At 40.8% G+C, this 20,859-nt stretch overlaps 1 protein-coding gene across 1 annotated transcript in view; it reads left to right on the top strand.

The window, feature by feature from the left end:
• The first annotated feature begins 5,212 nt into the window (after positions 1-5,212).
• Positions 5,213-20,859, top strand: part of ARHGAP31 (Rho GTPase activating protein 31) — a 171,278-nt gene continuing 155,631 nt past the window's right edge. Inside the window, exon 1 of the mRNA XM_072613921.1 lies at positions 5,213-5,997. Within this exon, the coding sequence (XP_072470022.1) occupies positions 5,898-5,997 (100 nt within the window). The 5' untranslated portion in view covers positions 5,213-5,897. The remainder of the gene's footprint in view (positions 5,998-20,859) is intronic.

Raw genomic sequence — 20,859 nt, 5'->3', positions numbered from 1 at the left:
GTTATAGAAGGATCTGATGAGGGTCATAGACAATGAAATTTGATTTGGACTTCACTACCTGCTGGCACCCAGGGATTAGGAGGCACTACCATCTAATGGAAAAAGAACTGAACTAAAAAAATACAGGTGATTTGGGGTCAGGTCCCAGTTCTTCCAGTAACTATCCTGTGACTAGTCATGGGACAAGTCATAGAACTTTGGGATTACAGTTCTAGAGCTAGAAGAGATCTTGGAAGCCATTTTACTATTTAATCTCTCCACTTCACTTGACTCATCATTAAAATGAGAGTGGGGATGGACTACACGACCTCTAAAGTCACATATTCTATATGCATTGGCAGAGGATAGACAATATTCCTCAATTACAATGAGGAATGTTATTCCTCAGTTACACCAAATAGCCTATCATTTGCCCTTCAGGCAAGTATTTTAGTTCAAAGCATCTACAATTGGCTTGAATTTTGCCAAACCAAGCTTTATCACCCATCTGGGGAAGGCATCTCATTATTCCTAAACAGGAAAGAAAGATATTTTTTAGGACAGCAAAGATCAATTACAGGAGTCAGTTACAGTATTAGACCATTACCGTTTTTTTCTATGCCAGCCACTGTGCAGCATATAGAATTGTGTTTGTCCTTTGTTTTCAAGGACCATGACATCAGGAAAATGATGATATGACTTGCAGTTGACTTTGATTTGAGGGAGGAAGGGCTGTGCAAGGTCACCAGCCTCACTTCTCCTCCAGAGCCATCTGGGTTCAGTGACCAGATATTTTCATCAGGATGACTGGAGATGGCCCAGGATGCAATGGGAGACCCTGCCTCTTTTAGGGTAAGGCATTTTCAGGTGCTCACTCACTTAGAGTGAGGTAATGTCCATTCAATGAGTAGGTTTCTTTAAGAAGAAGACAAGAGATAGCCCCTTTAATTAGAAAAAGAAAAAAAAATCAAGCTGGGAGGGCAAGACCCTCAGGATTGCTGTTCCAAAGAGAAACAGTTAGTATTAATATTTACTCTAAGCCAGGAGGGTCTAAAAATAGCCATTAAGTGGAACTTAGGCCAGGACCTATTGTGGTCCAATCTATGGGCTTCAGCATATAGAATACTGAATAGCAAAGAACTGAGTATACATCTATTCATATCTTTTATAAGTTCAAGTCTATAGAGGACTGTAATCAGTCAAATTAGTCAAATAAACAAAATTTATTGTCAGCAAAATTAATTGTTCTCTATGTGTTTACAGCATGTTACACACTGTGGTGAATATATGATGAAGGTATAAAACATTGTCTGCCATCAAGGATCTAAACATCTGCTTATGAAGATAGGGTGAACACATCTGAAATAACTGTCATTGTCATCAACACATTTTTTAAAAATTATTTTATTGTTTTAATTGACAAAAATCTACTTTCACTCTCTCCAACCTTCCCATTAGAAAAAAAGAAACAAAAGAAACCTTTGTAATAAATGTGCATCATCAAACGTAACAAATTCTTGCATTGGCTCTGTCTTAAAAATATATGTTTTAATCTGCACCTTCATCATGTCTCTGCGAAAAGGTGAATAGTGTATTTCATGGTGGTTCCTCTGAGATCATGACTGGCTATTGCATTGATCAGAGTTCTTAAGTGTTTCAAAGTTGTTTTTATTTAAGGTGTTTTTGCTCTTTTATAAGTCATTGCCCTGGTTCTTCTCACTTCATTCTACATCAGTTCATAACACCCTTCCCGGGTTTATCTAAAAGTCTTTCCTTTTTTCTTTCTTCCAATAATATTTCATTACATTCATACATTCTAATTTGTTCTGTTATTTTTGTTTATAAATGGGTACCCTGTTTGTTTTCAGTTCTTTGCCACCACACAAAAAAAGCTTGCTTCTATAAATATATTTTTTTAATATTTACATCCCCATTGGTTAGCACCACGCTTGGCACATTGCAAGGGCTTAAGAAATACTTTTTTCATTCAAATTGTATGGTGTCCAGCAAAGAAAGTGATCAAATAAAAAAGGAACAGTTAGGGAAGGTTTCACGGAAAAAGTAGCCAGAGAACTGGCCCTTGTGGGTTTTGAATAAACAGAGAGGAAAGAAGAGGCCATTTCAGGTGAGTAATCCAACTACAGAAGCCAAGGCACAGAGTTAGAATGAGAATGAAATGTACTGAAACAGGTAGGAGATTGACAGGATGGAGGGTGCGCCATTAGAGATGTAGGTCAGATTAGAGAGGGCCTTGAAAGTCAGGCAGAGGGGTTTAGATTTGGTTTGAGAGAAAAGGCTGGCCTTATGAATAGACAGACACCTGAGGGTGTGATTAATGAGAGGGTGCCAAGTATCCCCAAATATCAATTTCACTTTTTGACATAGCTTTATTTCTTTGAGACTACAAGGCTTCCCTGACTTTTCAGATCACTTCTTAGAATGAAAATACCTGCTAGAGGAAGCCATGCCATTGCCTATGCCTATGGGAGAAGACCACAGACCATAAATAGAAGAGGTATTAGAGGTCATCTAATCCAACCCCCTCATATATGAGGAACCTGAGGTCTGAAGAAGTTAATTAACTTGCCTAAGGTACTAAAGTAGTAAATAATAATAATAATAATAATAGTATTACTACTAAGGATTAGCTAGCATTTATATCTCACTTTGGAGGTAGTGAAGTGGTTGAGTCAACTGAGTGCTGGGCCTGGAGGTAGGAAGATCTGAGTTCAAATGTGACCTCAGACACTCACTAGCCGTGTGACTCTGGGTAGGTCACTTTACTTCTGTTTGTCTTAATTTACTGAAGAAGGAAATGGCAAACCACTCCAGTATCTTTGCCAAGAAAACCTTAACAGACAGCATGGTCCACAGAGTTAGAAAAGGCTGAATAATATAGCATTTTAAAGTTTACAAAGTGCTTTACAATATTACCTCATTCAATAAATCTAGCAGGGGAAGTGTTTTAGAATTGAGGAAAATAAGGCAGGTGGAGACAAAGGGATTTGCCCAGGGTCACGCAGCTAGTAAATGTATGAGGTCAAATTTGAACTCAGGTCTTCCTAATTCCAGGTTCTGACTTCAGCTGTCTGCTAAACAATTTTGATGTTTTGGGGGGGTGGGGAAAAGGGTGAGAGGGGGATGGAAGAGGGTGGAATTATACCTGTGATTAAATCAAAGTAGCAAACTCCTTGTATAAAAATTTTCTTTAAAAAAAATTTTAAAAATTTCCTCCAGCACAGAAAGCAGTAACCATCTGTAACTGATAATCTTAGAGAGTTGCCTAAAGATACTGAGATGGTAAGCATGACAGGGAAGACAAGCCAGGTCTTCCTGACTCCGAGATCCAATCTCTTTTCACTACGTTTTAATATTATCGGCTAACACCTTAGTAGATATTGAACTCAGTACCACAGACATTCACTAGGTGTTTGACCCTGGCAAGTCCCTTGGCTTCTCTTTAGCTGTAAACTTGATGGAGCCAATGTTATGTTAGAAGTGAGGTAAACTGTGTCCTATTCTGTCCCATCCCCCTCCAGACTGAGGTGGTTTAGGGAGGGGCATGGCCTCAAGATTTTCTAGAGGCAAATGTTTATTTCTTGGTTTGTTTTTGAAGCAAATATCCATTAGCAAAAGTTACATGATGTTAAATAGTTGTGGCTAGCCAGTGGCCTCTAATAAAATGTGTGAGTGTGTGTGTGTGTGTGTGTGTGTGTGTGTGTGTGTGTGTGTGTGTGTGTGTGTGTGTGTGTGTACACAGCCTATGAGGGTTTTAATCAATGGTAGAGAAGAGACATCCCACCAACCTAGTAGGCTACCTTAGAATCAGGAGGGATAGATATAGCAGCCTGGCTCTGGGAGAATTGAGCCAGAGAGATCACACACAGTGAATAAAGAGGCAGACCTGGAATTACCAAGACGAGTTCAAATGAGATCTCAGACACTTACTAACTGTGTGACCCTGGCAAAGTCACTTAACCCTGTTCCCTCAGTTCCCTCATCTGTAAAATGAGCTGAGAAGGGAATTACTCCGGCATCATTGCCAAGAAACCCCTCGCCCCCCAATGGGTTTGGACCCAACAAAACCCAGGACTATGGTGAGGATCAAATGAAATGACAATTGTAGAACCCCAGGCAGTAGTAAACACTGTATAAATGTTAGCGATTGTTATTTTGAATTCCCTTCCAGCTCTAAATTTATGATTCTATAATCTTGAATCAGAAGAGAAGTAGGTTTAGGAGAAAATATGGTAAGCTGTCTACCTGCAGTGGTAAGTTTGAAAAGCTAGCTGTGGGACATCGAGGTGCAAAAGGACCCAAAGCAGCTGGAAATCCAGGTCTGGAAAAGAAATGAGAACAAGAAATAGCTTCATCCTTGAAGAATGAATGAGGAAAGGAAAAAGGGTGCATTCTTTAGCAACTTGCAAAGGAATGAGGAAACTTACACAAAAGAGACAATCCCTGCCTTCAAGGAGTTTACATTGTATCCAGAGGGGTGGGTGGTTAGAGAAGAGTGTTTTGGGGAAGTTAATGACGAGACTTGGGGCAGTAAATAGATCAGCCCCGCTTCCAGGTCCCGGGAGAGGTTTCTGCCGTTTGGGCTTGTGTGGTGGGATATGCCCATCACCGCAGTAGACGACCGAGGTGAAGCATTGTTGAAGTAGTGCTGGCTGAAGTCATAGGAAGGAACGGAGGATATTGTCAAGGAATTGTAGACAGATGAGGGAAGGACTTCGGGGGACTACAGATCTTTGGGGACATTTGCTCCCATCACTATTTTTTACGTTTGCCCAGGAAAAAGAGGGGGGTGTCACCCAAAAAAGTGTAAAAAAAAAAAAGGATAGCAGTTTAAAAACACTAGAGAACTTTTTTTTTGGAAGTCCTATCAAATACCCCCTGCCCCTAAGTAAACGCCCATCTCCTCCTCAACTCTTCAAAGAGAAGACTTTGTGGGACAGGAAGCCTGTGCTCCGAGTTGCGGCAGGCCCATTGGAAGAGCAGCGATTTCCTTTCAAGCGGCCCAGTTATCTATAGACTCAAAAACAGTCTCCGAAGAGCCCGTCCTCTCCCCCACCCCTTTACTCCTCAACCCACCCACCTACTTCCTCCTACTCTACACACAGATGCAGAGGGCTGCCAAAAATTTCCACCCTCCGCGCCCACCCCCAACCTCCCCACCTCCCTAGCTAACTTCCTTCCAGCATTTCCTGAGCTGGATGATCCTAGGATTTGTAAGACAGGAAAAAAAGGAAAGAGTGAGGGCGGTCGAGAGAGACAGGATGCTTGTTTTTCATTTGACCAAAGCGGTCTGAAGGCAAGACACCCCGGGCCTAAGAAAGCAAGCTCTCTGCGGACTCTGCCCAGGCTCCCTCTTCCCTGGCTTGCTGGTGTGCTAGCCCATTATCCCCCTCCGTTATATTCTCCTCCTTCTCTGAATATATTTAGTCGGGAAGGGAGTGAGGGAAGGAGACCGCTCCCCTTCCCTCCAAAGCAGAGGAAAAACACCAGAAGACCCAGCAGGAGGCTGTGAAAGTCCCTGGGACTCCAGCAAGGAAGTGACACTCCCAACATAACATCGACTTCAGCTGCCAAGTCCGAAGCGGGGCCCTCCTCCACCCACTGCTTTCCTTTGATGAGAACTCTTTGGATTGCAGGCTATGCTCTCTCCACTGCCTCCTCCGGAGCCGGGCTGCGTCCTTCCCCTCCCCCGCCCGAAGAGGGGCTGAGCGGAGCCGCCCCGGGTTCGCTTTCATGTGGATGTCTCTGATCCCGAGTCCTTCTCTCCTCCACACCCGATGTGACCCTCCCGAGCCGTGCTCCAGGCGCTGATCTCAGCAGGAGAATCCATCTTCAGCCCGGTGCCAAGCGGAGGGGGAGGGAGGGACCAGGAGGGGGGTGAGCCTCTTTGGGACTAACTCATGAAGAACAAGGGTGCAAAACAGAAGCCGAAACGAAAGGGTGCTACCGGTGCATTTGGCTGTGACCTGACTGAGTATCTGGAGACCTCGGGCCAGGATGGTAATGTGTTCATGCTCTTGCTGGGTCTTTTCTTTCCTGAGGTGGGGGGTAGGAAGGAGAGGAGAAACAGACCATGCCAGGGTGAGCTGGGTTCGGATCTCCCAGGGAATTGGGTGGTAAGCGTAATTAACTACGCCCCATAGGCTCTTAAGAGGATCCGCTACACTAGCTGTCACCCAGCTCTGCCCCGTCGTACGGGGCAGTCCGCGGAAGCTGCCAGGTCCTCCGGAGGCGCGGGCTCCTTGGTGCTTGGGCGCTGCCAGCTGATCCGCCGGCTCTCCTCTAGGATGCCGGTGGAGAGTGGACTCTCTAGTCCTGTCCCCAAGCTGGGACGCTGGCAGATAGCTGGAAGAAAGACGGACGGAAAGACGGATGCATGGGACTGGCGGGCTGAAGGGTTTGCTGCCTGGAGAGTATCAGCCTGGAATGTCTTGGGTGTCCCTCCCTTATTCCAATTTTAGAAATCCCATCTCCCTTTTTAAGAGTGTATTGGAAGGGAATGGGGTGGGGGGGATCCTTACTGGGGGAGTGGTTGTGCTAACATTTTCTGCATTTCTGAACAGATGCCAGATTTATACTACCTCGCTTCTCTCCGGCTCCCCCCGCCCTCCCATGCCTCCTCCTGGGCTTTCGGATTAGCATATGGTGTGTCAGACAAGGGGAGTGTTGTAAAAAGGTCAAAGGGCTCTGGCTTGAAAATAGTTTGGGATGTGTAAAAGAAACAGAGAACATTTATGTTTTCAAGGTTGGAGAGAAAGAAAAGGGGGCCTAGAAGGGTAGAAACAATTTAAAGATTCATTGCCAAAAAAAAAGTAGCGTCAAACAAGGCAATAACAGTAATGTATTTCAGGTTAGAATATAAATTATGGGAAAAGCCAGAAAATTGAGTGTTAAGGCTCCTCTTGTAAAATTCACTGTCCCCAGCACCACCACCCTCATCAACTAACCCATCACAATTGAGCCTTGTCCATTTATAAACAGCTTGTACTGCATTTATGTTCGAAATTGTAGCAAAAAGGGAAGTTTGAATGGGGCTGCACAGGGCATCATCCACACCAGGGGCAGTATTCCTGCAATGGTAAAAGTTATCTTAAAGACACTTGAAGGGGCTCCCCACCGTGTTTGTCCAGTGTTCTGTGTCCCGCACAACAGTCCAGGTCTTCTGCTTTAACTTACTTAAAAAAAGTTTAAGTGGCAACACTTAGTTATTTGCAGCTTTGTAACACATAAAATATTCCAGTTTACTTCATAATAGCGTAATGTAATAATAATTAAAGTAGCACTTTAAGGCTTGCAAAGTATTTTACAACATCTCATTTAGTCTTCGTTACAACACTGTGAAGTAATGCTACAATTACCCCTTCCCTTTTGATAGATGACAATACTGAGGCTGAGTTTGCTTAGGAAACTTGCCTAGCTAGTCACATGGCTAGTTAAGTTTCCCAGGGAGGATTTGAACTCACGTCTTCCCCTAACTCCAGCTCTTGTACCCTATCCACTGCTGTGGACTGTCTCTTTCCAGAGGGTCTTACCTTATTTAAACAAATGGATAACTAAACTAGAACTTACTGGGGGAACACAAAAGTGAATCAGTCATCAGAAAGTCCTTGACTTAAAATTCGGAAGTGGTTTATACATATATTCAATTTTTGTAGCACTCCCATGACCCATATTTGAGTCAAGAAATAAATGTGGATAGATTCTCCTTGGGGCAGGAGAGAGCGTTTTAAAAAAATTTTTATTTTTCCCAATTACAAAAATTTTTTAACACTCATTTATGAAAATTTTGAGTTCTACATCTTCTCCCTCCCTTTCCTTCCCTCGCCCTGAGAGGGTAAGCAATTTGCTATAGGCTATACTTGTGCAATCCAGTGGTGAGAGAGCTTTAACTCTGTATGAGCATTATTAGGTTTAAGTCAACAAGCAATTCAAGTCAACAACTCGTATGAAGTGCTTATTGTGTGCCAGGTATTGCCACACTTCGACACCTTTTCTGCCCTCTTCCCATTTTCTCAAGTGCATTCAGGTTCAAGCCCATATGTAAAATGAATTCCTTTGATAAACCACCTTTAAGCGATTCCCTGCTTCTGGTCTGTTTTGTTTGTTTCGTTCCTTCTTCCTCCTCCCAAAGGGAGCTGAGAATTGGGGGAAGGTAGGGAGGGAGATTGGGGGGAGTACTTGTCAGCTGTACTCTAAAGATCCTAGAAATTTAGAACAGGAAGACACTGCACTGTATGACCTTAAGGTCAAGGCACTTAACCTAAGGTAAGGGTTGGAGTAAAATATTTTCTTCCAGCTCAAATCTAGTATTTCTATTATTCTAAACTATCAATCAACAGGTATTTATTAAGCTTCTATTATGATCCAATCACTGTGTTAGGTTATAGGGACACAATGACCACAATGAAATATATAAATCTATAAAAAATAGATAGGAAGGAAGTGACTTTTTTTTGTAGGACAATGTAGCAGCAGCTGAGTGAATCAGAAAAGATTTCATGTAGAAGAAGGTAGTACTTGAGCTGAGTCTTGAGGAAACCGAGGCATTTCATGAGGTAGATGCATTTCAGGAATGGGGAATGGCCAATGCAAAGGCATAGATGAGAAATGGAATTCGTATATGGAGAGCAGCAAAAAGAGAAGGTAAACTGAATCATAAAGTTCATGAGAAGGAGTGGTATGTAATAAGGTTGGAAAGGTAGATTGGGACCAGGTTGTGAAGAGCTTTAAAGTTTTATTTGTATCTTCTGTGTTTGACATAGTAATTTGCATATACTAAGAGTCTGATAAATATTTTTTCATTCATTCATTTAAATTTCAAACAGAATGTGGAGTTCATATTTGATCCTCTAGTAATAGAGAACCACTGGTATTAAAGTAGAGAAATAACATGATCAGAACTATGTTTTAAGACTGTCTCCATGGTGGTGGTGGGGAGGGTAGATGGGTATGAATTGGAGTGGTGAGAGGCTTTAGGCAGGGATACCAAATAGGAGATAACTGCTTTAGTTCAGGTGAGAGGTGGGGTCTGGACTAAGGTTGTGTGTGTGTGTGTGTGTGTGTGTGTAAAGAAGGGGATACATGCATTTTAGAATATAATGAGTTTGTTTAAACATTGAGTTTAAGGTGCCTATTGACATACAGTTCAAAATGTCTAATAGACTTTAGATGGTGAGGGACTGGAGCATAGGAGATATTGTTGATCTCGGAAGCATCTGCAGAGGTGATAATTTAACCCTTGAGAGCTGATGAGATCACCTAGAAAGAGTACAGAGAGTAGAAGGGGGACCCAGGACTTTTTGGGGAGGGGAGAACTTGTTTTGTATCCCAAGCATTTAGCTCAGTGCCTAGTACATGTCATCTTGTCTAAAAGACAAGCTGCATATAGTGGAAAAGTATGACATCAGAAGAACTAGGTTGAATTTTTGACTGTCACTTCCTTGATCTGTGATCTTCCCCACATCATTTTATTATCCTGCAAAATGGAGATAATAGTAGAATTTTGGAACTGAAGCCTGGTCCAGTTCCCTCATTTTTCACATGAGGACCTTGAATAAGTGAGACCAGAAGAGTCAAATGATTTTCCCAAGATCCTATAGCATGTTAGTAGCAGACTGGGGGCTTGAAATCTAGATTACCAGACCAAGATAATTACACACACACACACACACACACACACACACACACACACACACACACAGCCTTTCTTTCTGGAGGTTATAGGAATCAAATATGAAGATTTATGTAAATTCTATGTAGCCATAAAATCCTACACAAATGTTCACTGTTATTAATCAGATAAAGAAATGAAGAAAGGAAGTATGGTGGAGTTGATGGAGAGTTGGTTTTGAAGTGAGGAAGACTGGGTTTAAGTGAGAGGCAGCAAGGCAAAAAACTAACTTCAATGGCAAGAACATCGAGGTTCAATCCCAACTGTCTCTGAGATCCTAGGAGAGTCACAACATCTCAGTGTTCTAGGCAACTCTCAAGACTATAAGCTGCAGAAAAGATACCCATGTGTATGGTAGGGGGAGTTACAGTATCCAGTAATTCCCTATTCAGGGAAATCACAAGTACAGTTCCTACCTTGAGCCACTCACTTAATCCATCTCTGCTCCCTAGGCAACTAACTCTTTAAGCCTTTAAGGTCCAGAACAATTGTCCAACCGCAGTGATGTAAGAAATACCCTACACCAATGAAACCACAGATCTGCTAAAAAAAAAAATTAAAATTTAAGTCTTATTCTGATGACTCAGTGTGGTACGGAGGTGATCTGGTTTCTCAAGCCATGTTGGCCAGTTTTGGAAGCTGAAAATACTCGGAATGCAGTCTAGATCAATTTGGAAAAGTTCATTACTAAAGTTGGGAACCAAGTAAATTAGCTGGTTCGGTTATGGTATTTCTGAAACCACTAACCAATTCCTAGAGGGGTTGTGATCCTGGAAGTGGAAAGAATACCCATACTTGATGAAACCACAGATATTTCTAACAACTGAAGAAGTAAACTGAGGCAAAGAAGGCCTAAGCAGCAAGATCACAAAGTTGATTAATGACAGAGCAAGGACTAGAACCTGAATCCAGTTCAATTCTCCCTCAGCATTTGGCAAATTAGTGTCCTATTTTTTAAAGTTATGAGCAGATAAGCAGCAATGGATCTACTGAAGTGATTAAAGGATTCATGTTCTAAGACAACAGTGAAAACTGAATACACACAAGCAAGAGTTTAGCATTGTAATTTAAAGAAAGCTTACCCCTAAGCCATCCATTTAATGATTGGCATAGTAATGATTTTTCAGCATGATAGTTACAAATAAAAATTATATAAATCACTGTACTTTTGTAATGATTCTGTACATGGAAATCCTGGAGACAATGTGAATGATAAATACTGAGGAAGACAAACCTCTAAGAGGTTTAGTATAAACCAGAGAATCTTGAGTTCAAATCCTGTCCCCACTTACAGCAAGCTGTGTGTCCTTGGAACAAACAAGTCACTTTCTCTCTGGACTTCAGTTTCTTCATCTGTAAAATGAAGAAGTTGGACTTGGTGATGTATGAGATCCTTTCCAACTCCAAATTTATGATCTTATTTCAAGCAAGGAAGAGAAGTATGTAGGATTAGGGGTAGGGGGTGAGGGTGGGGAGCAATAAGCACCCGGAGAGGGAAATGGCTCCAACAATCCCTATTACCTTTGGATAATGTTCTCCCATAGGAAGTCCTTAGGGTTTAGAAATTAAAGGGACTTTTTGGGTGAAGATCTAGTACAAAACTCTCATTTTACAAAGGAAGGAGACCAAGAGAGGTAAAATGACTTCCAAGATCACACAGGTAAAGAGTCAACATTCAAAACTTGATTCTCTGACTTCACATTCAGGGTTTCTTCTTATAAATACCTGCCAGCCTACTCCAGGTAATGAACCTCCATCAATCAAAGACTAGGGTAGAGCCTCTGAAAGACATGAATGAATGAATAAAAGAGAGAAAAAGCATTTCTTAAACGTTTGCTAAATGCCCACCACTGTTCTAAACACCTGGGAAACAAAAACAAAAGTGAAATTGTCCCTCTCTTCGAAGAACTTACATTTCAATACGGGGAGGCAGCAGTTAGACAGGAGTGGAGGTCAGGGAAAGGGAGGTGAGAAGATGGAAAATTGTGAATTAATGATCAGACCCACAGTTGACTTTTCCAGGAATAACCTTGGTATGGGAGGGTTGATTTCATTATTGAGCCCAGCACTAAAGATGGAATACTGGAAGGGTGTGGAACTGTTTGGGAAAGCTATAGAGTGGGTGGGTGGTTAGGATGTGAAGCATGGTCATGGATACAAAAGTAGAATTCACCTCTTAAACTCCAAAAAGCTGTGTCTTCCTTAGTATAGATAGTCAATTCAGTTGAACACAACGTTTACTAAGTGTATAAGGCAGTTAGATGGTGCAGTGGATATCTTTGCCAAGAAAATCCAAGTGAGGTTATGAAGAGTTGAATGTGATTGGAATGACTCAACAACAAAAATAAAAAAGAATAGTCAACAGGACTGGTTCTGGTCATTATAAGCAGACAAACTTGTTGTTCTTGGAAGACTGTGATTATGGAACTGTGGACACCTCTTAGTCTAAGAAAACAACTTAGCTTCTGTCCTAGGCATTTAGGTGGCCCAGTGGATAAAGTACTGAGGTTACAATTAACGAGACTCATCTTTCCGAGTTCAAATCTGGCCTCAGACACTTATTAGCTGACTGGACAAGTCACTTCACCGTCTTTGCCTCAGTTTCCTCATCTGTAAAATGAGCTGTAGAAGGAAATGATAAACTACACCCAAAATGGGGTCCTGATTCAGAAACAAAAACAGTCCCCAGTTATAGGTACTAGACTTATGGAGGTGGATGTGGGCACCTTTCTTTGAAACTTGTAGTCTCAGAGAGCCTAGAACCCCAAGAGTTTCTTTGAACTCAAAATTTCAGAGTCTATAACACCAAAAATTTCTTTGGAACTGATAGTCTTAGCCTAGAACATGGAAAATTTAAATGTTGTGTCTACGGTCGTGCACCCAGTTATTTGTTAGAGGTAAAACGTGAACTCAGATCTTCTTGGGCTCTGAGGCCAGCTCTCTATCCAATACATATATCACATTGCCCATGGCACCTTGCTGCTTTTCATTTTTGAAAGGAAGAACTTAAACCATGTCTTTCTTGCTCTAAAATCAACTAATTATCTACTGCTTCTTATTTCCTCTCTTAATTTCCGATTTCATGCCTCTCCATTATGTGTGGGGCTCTGTGTCTGGTGCTGAATATTAAAAGCACAAAAAGGAAACAAATCTGCCCTACTCTTTTCATGAATTGTTGAGGCCCTAAGTATTCATCATCTGGTGGCCAACCTTCTGGGGATGAGCCCCTCTGAGCTAACAATCCATCAAGCATTTACGAAGTACCTACTCTTCCCCACTGTGTTAGGCTCAAAGCTAAAAAGGAAATTGTTCCTGCCTTCAAGGGGCTTACTCCTTTCTTGAGTTGCTGCTGCCCAAAATATTCAATTATCTGGTGACCAACCTTTGGAACATGCCGAGATTCTGCTGATATAACCCAAGACTCACTGCCTGGCCACAAGAGTGGCTTTATTACTTTAGAGGAGAAAAAGACAATTGACTGATATAATATTAATCTTTGATAGGACTGAAGGGAATAGGGAAAGAAAACTGGAAGGAAGATGGGGAAAAGATAGATCACTGAGGGGGATATTTATTAAATATTTTATATCTATTAAATATATTAAATTTAATAAATAAAATTAAAATTAAATGTTAAAATATTAAATATTTGTTGTTATATTCCAGGCAATGGGACTCATAGTAGATTAGGAAAAAACCCAACCAAACAAACCCAGATACAGCCCCTGCCCTGAAGGCAAGGCTATTGTACGGTATAATAACAGAAAGAAAGCTAAGGGCATCCGAGGCAGAGGTCAAGTATTTCCTTTTCTTAGGGCCATCTTAGTTTATCTGCCGCTGCACTTTGAGGTTGTGGGTGGGCCTTTCTAGAGATCTGTCTCAGACACAATTGTGTTTAAGCATAATTCCAAGTGGCAGATTTCTTTATCGCCCTCCTTTTAACCCCTTCTTCCCTGACCAGTTGGTGTACTCAAAGCAACAAGTTCACCTAACTGTTCCTTTAGAGCCAGGCTGGGTTCTATTATAGTGGGTCCTAGATTTGTAGCTAGAAGGGATCTCTGAGGCCATGCAGTCCAACCCCCTCATTTTACAAAAGAGGAAACTGAGGCACAGAGACATTAAAATGACTTGCCTAGGGTTAGAACTTGAGCTTAAGTCTTCTTTCCTTCAAGTTTAGTGCTTAATCCCCTATGCCACACTCCCTCTTTTTGGGGAGGGGTGGGGGTGCTTCTTTTATTTGCTGCCCTGCCTTATGGCAATGACGTGCCTAGTCAGTGGGTCTTCCCATTTCTCTTCCTTTCTGGAAAAGGAGAAAAATCATCCATTCTTCAACTACTGAGGGTGACTTTGTTTCTTTTCCAAGAAATATGAACTTGTCCCACATTAGCAGACTCATGAGAAAATTCTTTGCAGAAAATGATGTGAACATTTGCAGGGAAGTACTTGGGCTAGTGATTCACTAAGTGTCCCTTACCTCTTCCTTGTGAGTCATTTATTCTGAGTCTTTCACTGGGGCTTATCTGGGATCATGTGACTTACTGAAATCTTACTGAGAGACCTTTTTAAAAAAATCCGTCCTGGCTACTCTTCCCCTTTTAGTCTGGGATGGAGAATCTCTGACCTCTCCTAATAGGTCTGCTTTATTTCACTGAGCCCCTGACAAGGAACTTATGAGGTCAAAAAGATCTGGTACTACTCCTATAATGTCCAGATAACCAATTCTGCCCTTGGGGAGCAGTTGTGATCATTCTGTGCAGAAGATAACTTCAGATGGTTCCATTAAGAGAGTTAATTAACCCTCATTGCTTTAGATATTTTTGGAGGAGGTGGGAAGTCGCTATACATATTATGTCCTCCTAGAATACAACTACACCATAAATCTGGATTTAATTTTGAAAAAGAACCTCAGAATAGCAATCCCAAAATATTCATTCCCAAGGTAGCTTTCCAGAGCTGTGGAAATCAGACATCCCCTGTCTCTTAAAGAATCAAGATAAGGAGATAGCACTGTTTTTTATTTCAAAGGAATCTTCTGCCCCAGCTGATAAATTGACTAACACTTCTAAGCTTCTAAAGCAAATCTTTAAAACCTAACTCATTCCTTTATACACTTGGAAAGCATTCAGAATTCTTTGGTGAAACAGATCTTCATTTTTCAAACTGATCTTCATAAACTTTGAAGGAGGCTATGAAGTTGAAATGGAAATCCCCAAACTCTATGTAGAGTTGGGTTGAAGAGACTTTTTAAAATACCAAAATGGGTTAGGGAGGGGGAGAAGGGGAGGAACACAACTTAACTATCAGAAGATAAATGTTTTATAATTAATATTAATTTAATAATAAGATTTAATATTTAAAGAAGTAGGATGAAAACTATTAAGATTTTTTCACTTTTCAAGGAGAGGGACACTATCTAATACTTTTTGTTCATCTCAGTATCCGGTACATAACAGTGTTTGACATATTGTAGTCACTCAGTAGCTATTTGTTGACTAGATGAATGAATGACCAGTTGTTATCCAGTGTGGAGAGAGTAATTCTAAATTCCTTAAAAGCCTCAGAGGATGATAACAGTCAATAACTTACTTGAATCACAAGCCCAAATGAACAACTGAGTATAAGGAAGAAAGTTACCATTTGCCAAACCCCAGGAGCTTAAGAATCTACTCTCTTCTATCTGTCTGTCCAGTTTCTTTCCCTTTCGGTCCATCCTTTTTTTTATGTTCCACTTGTTCTTAACCTCTCTTATTTTTTTCTTTCCCTTAGATGAGTTGAACATTTTATTCTGTATTGCCCAAATACAAAACAGCAAACAGGATTACATATGCATACACACATACATACATATACATACACACACATATATAAAATCACCAAGGAAAAGCAAACAATTAAAAAATCTTTATGTACAAATGCCACCTGCTTTTTAGTTTTGTACTAGAGGCGTAGCTTTTCTACTATTAAATATGGAGAGTTAGTTTAGTCAATTAGTTCACACAAATTTATTAAGTGTCAGGCATTGGGCTGAGAATACAAAAAAAAGGGCAAAAACAGTCCTTGCCCTCAAGAAGCTTAGCATTTAATTAATGGGGTGGGAAACAGTACATATAGGTATATATAGAATAGATGCAAAGGAGAAGGCTCTAGCTATTTGAGGAGGAGGAAGGAGAAGAAGGAGGGATGGGAAAGGCTTCCTGCAGAAAAAGACATTTTAGTTGTCTTGAAGGAAACCAGGAATTCTAAGAGGCACAGCTGAGGAGCAACAGGGATGGAGTAATTTCTTTAGTTCATTATGGGGAGAGACACGGTTGGTCACTCTCTTGAGAGAGGAACATAATTCATCAGTGGAACTGGAAGCTCCAATTCAGGCAGAGGTGTGAAAAAATTTTGGGCTTAATAAGTGAGAATCTAGGGTGATTTGATAAAAACTATAAGGATCTGAGAACTGGGGAAAAAAAGATACTGGAGCAGATAACAATGGTTTAAAGTGAGGGTGGGGAATCTTCGCCCTTGAGGCCACAAGTGACCTTCTACGTCCTCAGGTGCAGCCTTTTAACTGAGTCCAAGTTTTACGGAACAAATTCTTTTATTAGGGGGATTTGTTCTGTGAAGTTTGGATTCAATCAAAGGGCCGCGCTTGAGGACCTACAGGGCCACATGTGGCCTGGAGGCCTCGGGCTCCCCTCCCTTGGTCTAAAGGGTTGGGGATAACCATGAAGGATAAAAAGTCGATTGTATACAAAAACTTTGACTTTTCTGACCCCTCTACGGCTAATCAGCGGCCACGTCAGGTTGTGATCTAATCAGGCCACATCTCTTGAGACAGCATCTCCCACATGAATCCCCTCCACTCTGCTCCTAACACTACACCAGTGTAATTCACATTCTCTGGATCTGTAGCACATTCTATCTTTCATCTCTGTGACTTTGCATAGGCTCCTTGTCTCTTGTACTTGGAAGACATTCCATTCTCCCAGCTGCTCCTTGGAATCTCTAGTGTTCTTCCAAGCTCCTTTCAAATGCTACCTCCTAAAATGACACCTTTCCTGTACTCTCCCCCTTCCCAAGTTTCTACTGCTTCCCTCCTCCCTGGGTTTGGCTTGTATTTACTTTGTATATTTAGTTTGTCCTTGTTGTGTACATGTTGTTTCCCTCAGACACTGCCCACTCCTTAAGAACAGTCTTTCATTTTTTAACTTTGAATCTCCAGTGCCTAGTAAACAATTAATAAGTTTTTGAATTGATTGATTGAACCAGACTACTGTGATAGCCTTTCCTCCCTTCATCTTTCATAGTTAGGTACCACCTCCTGCAGGAAGCCTTCCCTGAAACTCTCAGCTATGTGATTTCTCCCTTCTTTAATCATTCCTCTTACTCTCTAAATCTCTCCCAGGCAGCTAGGTGAGCAGTGAATAAATAAAGCACTGGGCCTGGAGTCAGGAAGATCTGAATTCAAATTCAGACTCAGACATTTACTAGCTGTGTGACCCTGGGCAAGTCACTTAATCCCATTTGCCTTAGTTTCCTCATCTGTAAAATGAGCTGGAGAAGGAAATGGCAAACCAGTCCAATACCTTTGTCAAGAAAATCCTAAATGGCATTACAAAAAGTTGGACACAACTCTTACAACAACAAAACCAGTGTTCTTTCCACCATCTCATGCTGCCATAAAGTGAGGAAATAGAGGCTGAGATAAGTTAAACGACGTACATATAGTCAGAAGTGAGGTTTGAACCCAGGGTTCTCTTGACTTCAATTCTAGTGTTTTTTTCTACTTTTCCACACTGATAACTCACTTTGTAACTTTCTTATGACCCTATGTCTTATGTGTGCATCCAATACATCCATCCATCCATCCATCCATCCATCCATCCATCCATACATACCCTTATCTTATCCCCCTTTAAACTTTTGGAGGGCAAGGACTATGTCTAACTGGTCTTTGAATCCAACACAATGAATAATGGAATACAATTACATGTATTAGATGCTTAATAAATGTTGATTGGTTGCATGCATGCATACATGAATGAATGACTGAATCATTAAAGAAACAAAAGTAGCCAGTCTCTGAGTTCCAAGAGCCTAGATTAGGGAAGAGAATTTTTTATGCTCATCAATAAATCATAATAGCCAAAAGTTACCCAGGTAAAACCTTGACAGGTCTGGGGAATCTTCTCCAGAAGCTCCCTTTCATCACAGAGGGCACCCCTGGAGCTATGCTAACTAGGTAAACCTTGACTGTAGCTGCTCCAAGTCTTCAGGTTTGAGCATATAGAGGGAGTTATGTTGTAAAATTTTTATTTTCTTTAAAGAAACTTTGCTTTATATCTGCCAATGTAGTATTTCTTCCCCAAACAAATTTGCTTTTCATCTATGTTCATTCAGCTCCACCCTACTGACCAATCTTTTCCTGAGTACTCACCAAAACAAAACCTTTCCAGTCAATGCTTCCTTGACTGCCATCCTTCCCCACCCTGCCCCCTAGGTACAGAGTTTTGTAGTCTGCCACCACAGAGAAGGATGACTTCAGGGACTTCTGGAAGACTACCTTATCCAAAGCAAAATTCTCTTCCTCTTGATACAGGACATTCCATAAATTCAGAGGCAAAGACTTGGTAAGAGTCTCCCCTGTAAGAGAGAAGGCTTGATGTTCTAACATCCTTGGGAGTAAAATCCCAGAGGACTTGATGCTTACTGATTTTCCCCTTTTCTGAACTCAGAACTCCATCATTTATGGTCTGTCTCACAAAATTTAATTATGTGACATCTTGTAGTATTCTCCAGTGGCTTCATCTGAAAGTTTTATCTTCCCAATTTAATTGCCAGCTTTTCGCAGGAAGGCATTATATTTTATTCATTATTTCCCATAACCTCTTAGTATGAGTCTGGGCCCATAATAAACAGTCAATATCTGCTTATTGATTGGCCCGTGTTTGCTATTCCAGACAGCTGAGAGGTTTTGAAGGCAGCTGCAATCATTTCATATGAGTCTAAAACCATCCTGGAGACTTAATCATGGAAACTTTCATTTATCATACATTTGTATTGTACACAACAAATACAGTGCATTTAAGGTCACCGAAGGGATTTATGTTTACTCTAAGACAGAAATGGAAACCAGGTCCAGAGTTTAGGTGTGAAACTCTCAGAGCCATTGAATATTTGATTAGATCTGTTGGACCAGAGTTCAACAATTGAACAAACATTTACCAGCTTTTAGAGGCCTTGTACTTTGTTGTTGTTAGCCATATCCATTATGTTATTCCAATGAAAAGCATAGATCCTATGTCAGGGAATTAATAATGCAAACACGGTTAAGTGACTTGCCCTGGGACACACAGTTGGTGAGTGCCTGAGGTCATATTTGAACTCAGGTCCTCCTGATTTGGGGCAGTAGCTCTATAAGCTAGAAGCCATCTAGTTGCTCTGAGGCACTTTCTTAGATGTTGATATATGCAAAGCAGGAAAAAAAAAAGAAAGGAAACCCTTTAATAACAACACAAACCAGTTCTTGCCCTCAAAGATTTTACTGCCTTGAAGTCCCTTCTTGATTTGAACCATATCCTCATGCTGTGTTAGGAAAACCAGAATTCCTGGAGTCAGGGGCCAGGATATCTTTTGCTCTAATGTAGGTCTGGCTGATGTATGCCAGGCCATTTCACTCCTCTCATGGAGTGATGATGAATGACTTTATTGAACTATCCCATTACTCTTTTGCTGAGTGATGGAATGTGACACAATCTACCTGCCTACTTCAGATTTGAGATAATATTTGTCATCAAGAGATGAGGATACTGAAGAAAACCCTTTGCCAATAGAGACAGCAAAGATGCACAGATTTAGGGAGGCCAAACCCTGGCTCTACAAAAGGACAAATAGGTAAATAGAGAAAGAAATGACTGGAAAAATAACAGTCATCTTAAAATGACAGGTATACCTCCTTTCAGGGGCAGTAGACTCCATTACGTAGTTTGAAATGGGAATTAAAACTTAGCTCAGAAGTAAATGTATAGAATTTCAAATGGAATTTTAGCAAATATCCATGATTTTTTTCTCCTCTTTCTTTTTCTGAATCTTTCCCTGTTTTTAATCTGAGACATTCTTCTAAAGTGCTTTGAACCTAGGTGGAATTTTCACATGGGAAATAGCTGAGGGAAAGAGAACAGCAGGAGCATCACTCTGAATAGGAAGTACTTTTTAAAAAAAATCAATAAAATTATAGTATTAGAAACATCTGGCTGTGAGTTGAACCAGGTACTGGAAGAATGAGCATCAGATTCCCCAGCTCAAAAGTACTAAGGTGTAATGGCAAGAGGGCCAGGTTTTGAGTCAGGAATTCTGCCTCTGACACTTATTGGTCGTGCAGTAATAATGGGCAAATCGCTATTTGTCTGAGATTCAGCTTTTTCACCTGTAAAAACAAGGATGAGAACACCTGTAGTGGTCACTTCACGGCATAAAATTGGAGATAGGAACCCAGAACCACATTTCTGCATTATCAGCACCATTTTAGAATAGATTCTAGACTTAGAGACTTTTCAGTCTTACTTGTTTTATAGATGAGGAAACTGATACCTGGCAAGGTGGCACGTCTTGTCCAAAACAGGACCAAAACTCAATTCCTGATCTAGAATCCAGTGTTGTCATAGCATACCACACTGCAGTATTCTGATTGAGATTTTGCTCATCAAAGGAATGATATCCCCAAGGGAAGCCCACTCCTGAAATAATGATATTTGAACTGTAATTCTATAACATTTACACAGTTAATTACATACTGTGCATCCTATGATATTCCTATAACAATAGAATAGATACAATTGTTGTGGGTAATATATGATTATTGACATAGGGCTTTGATTTTTGTTAAGAAATCTTAGTATAGATCTGCCAGCTGTACAAAGACTTTGGGAATATTCTGTATGTTACTCTGTTTGGTCCTTACAACATACATTTGAGGTAAATGCTTTATTATTACTGCTGTACAGATGAGGAAACTGAGGTAGACAGGTTTGCACACAACTGACACAGAATTCAGATTCAGATCCTCTGACTCCCCAAATTCGATGCCTTTTCTTTTATACCTCCTAATGAAAACTAATTCAAAAGATAGCTTTTAAAAGAAGAATCATGAACTATCAATAATCATAAAAGATCATAACTGTAGAGCTGGAAAGGATCTCAGAGGC

Source organism: Notamacropus eugenii, chromosome 5 (assembly GCF_028372415.1).
Source record: "Notamacropus eugenii isolate mMacEug1 chromosome 5, mMacEug1.pri_v2, whole genome shotgun sequence".
NCBI lineage: Eukaryota > Metazoa > Chordata > Mammalia > Diprotodontia > Macropodidae > Notamacropus > Notamacropus eugenii.
Note: the sequence above shows the minus strand (reverse complement) of the source record. Positions and strands in the feature narration are given on the sequence as shown.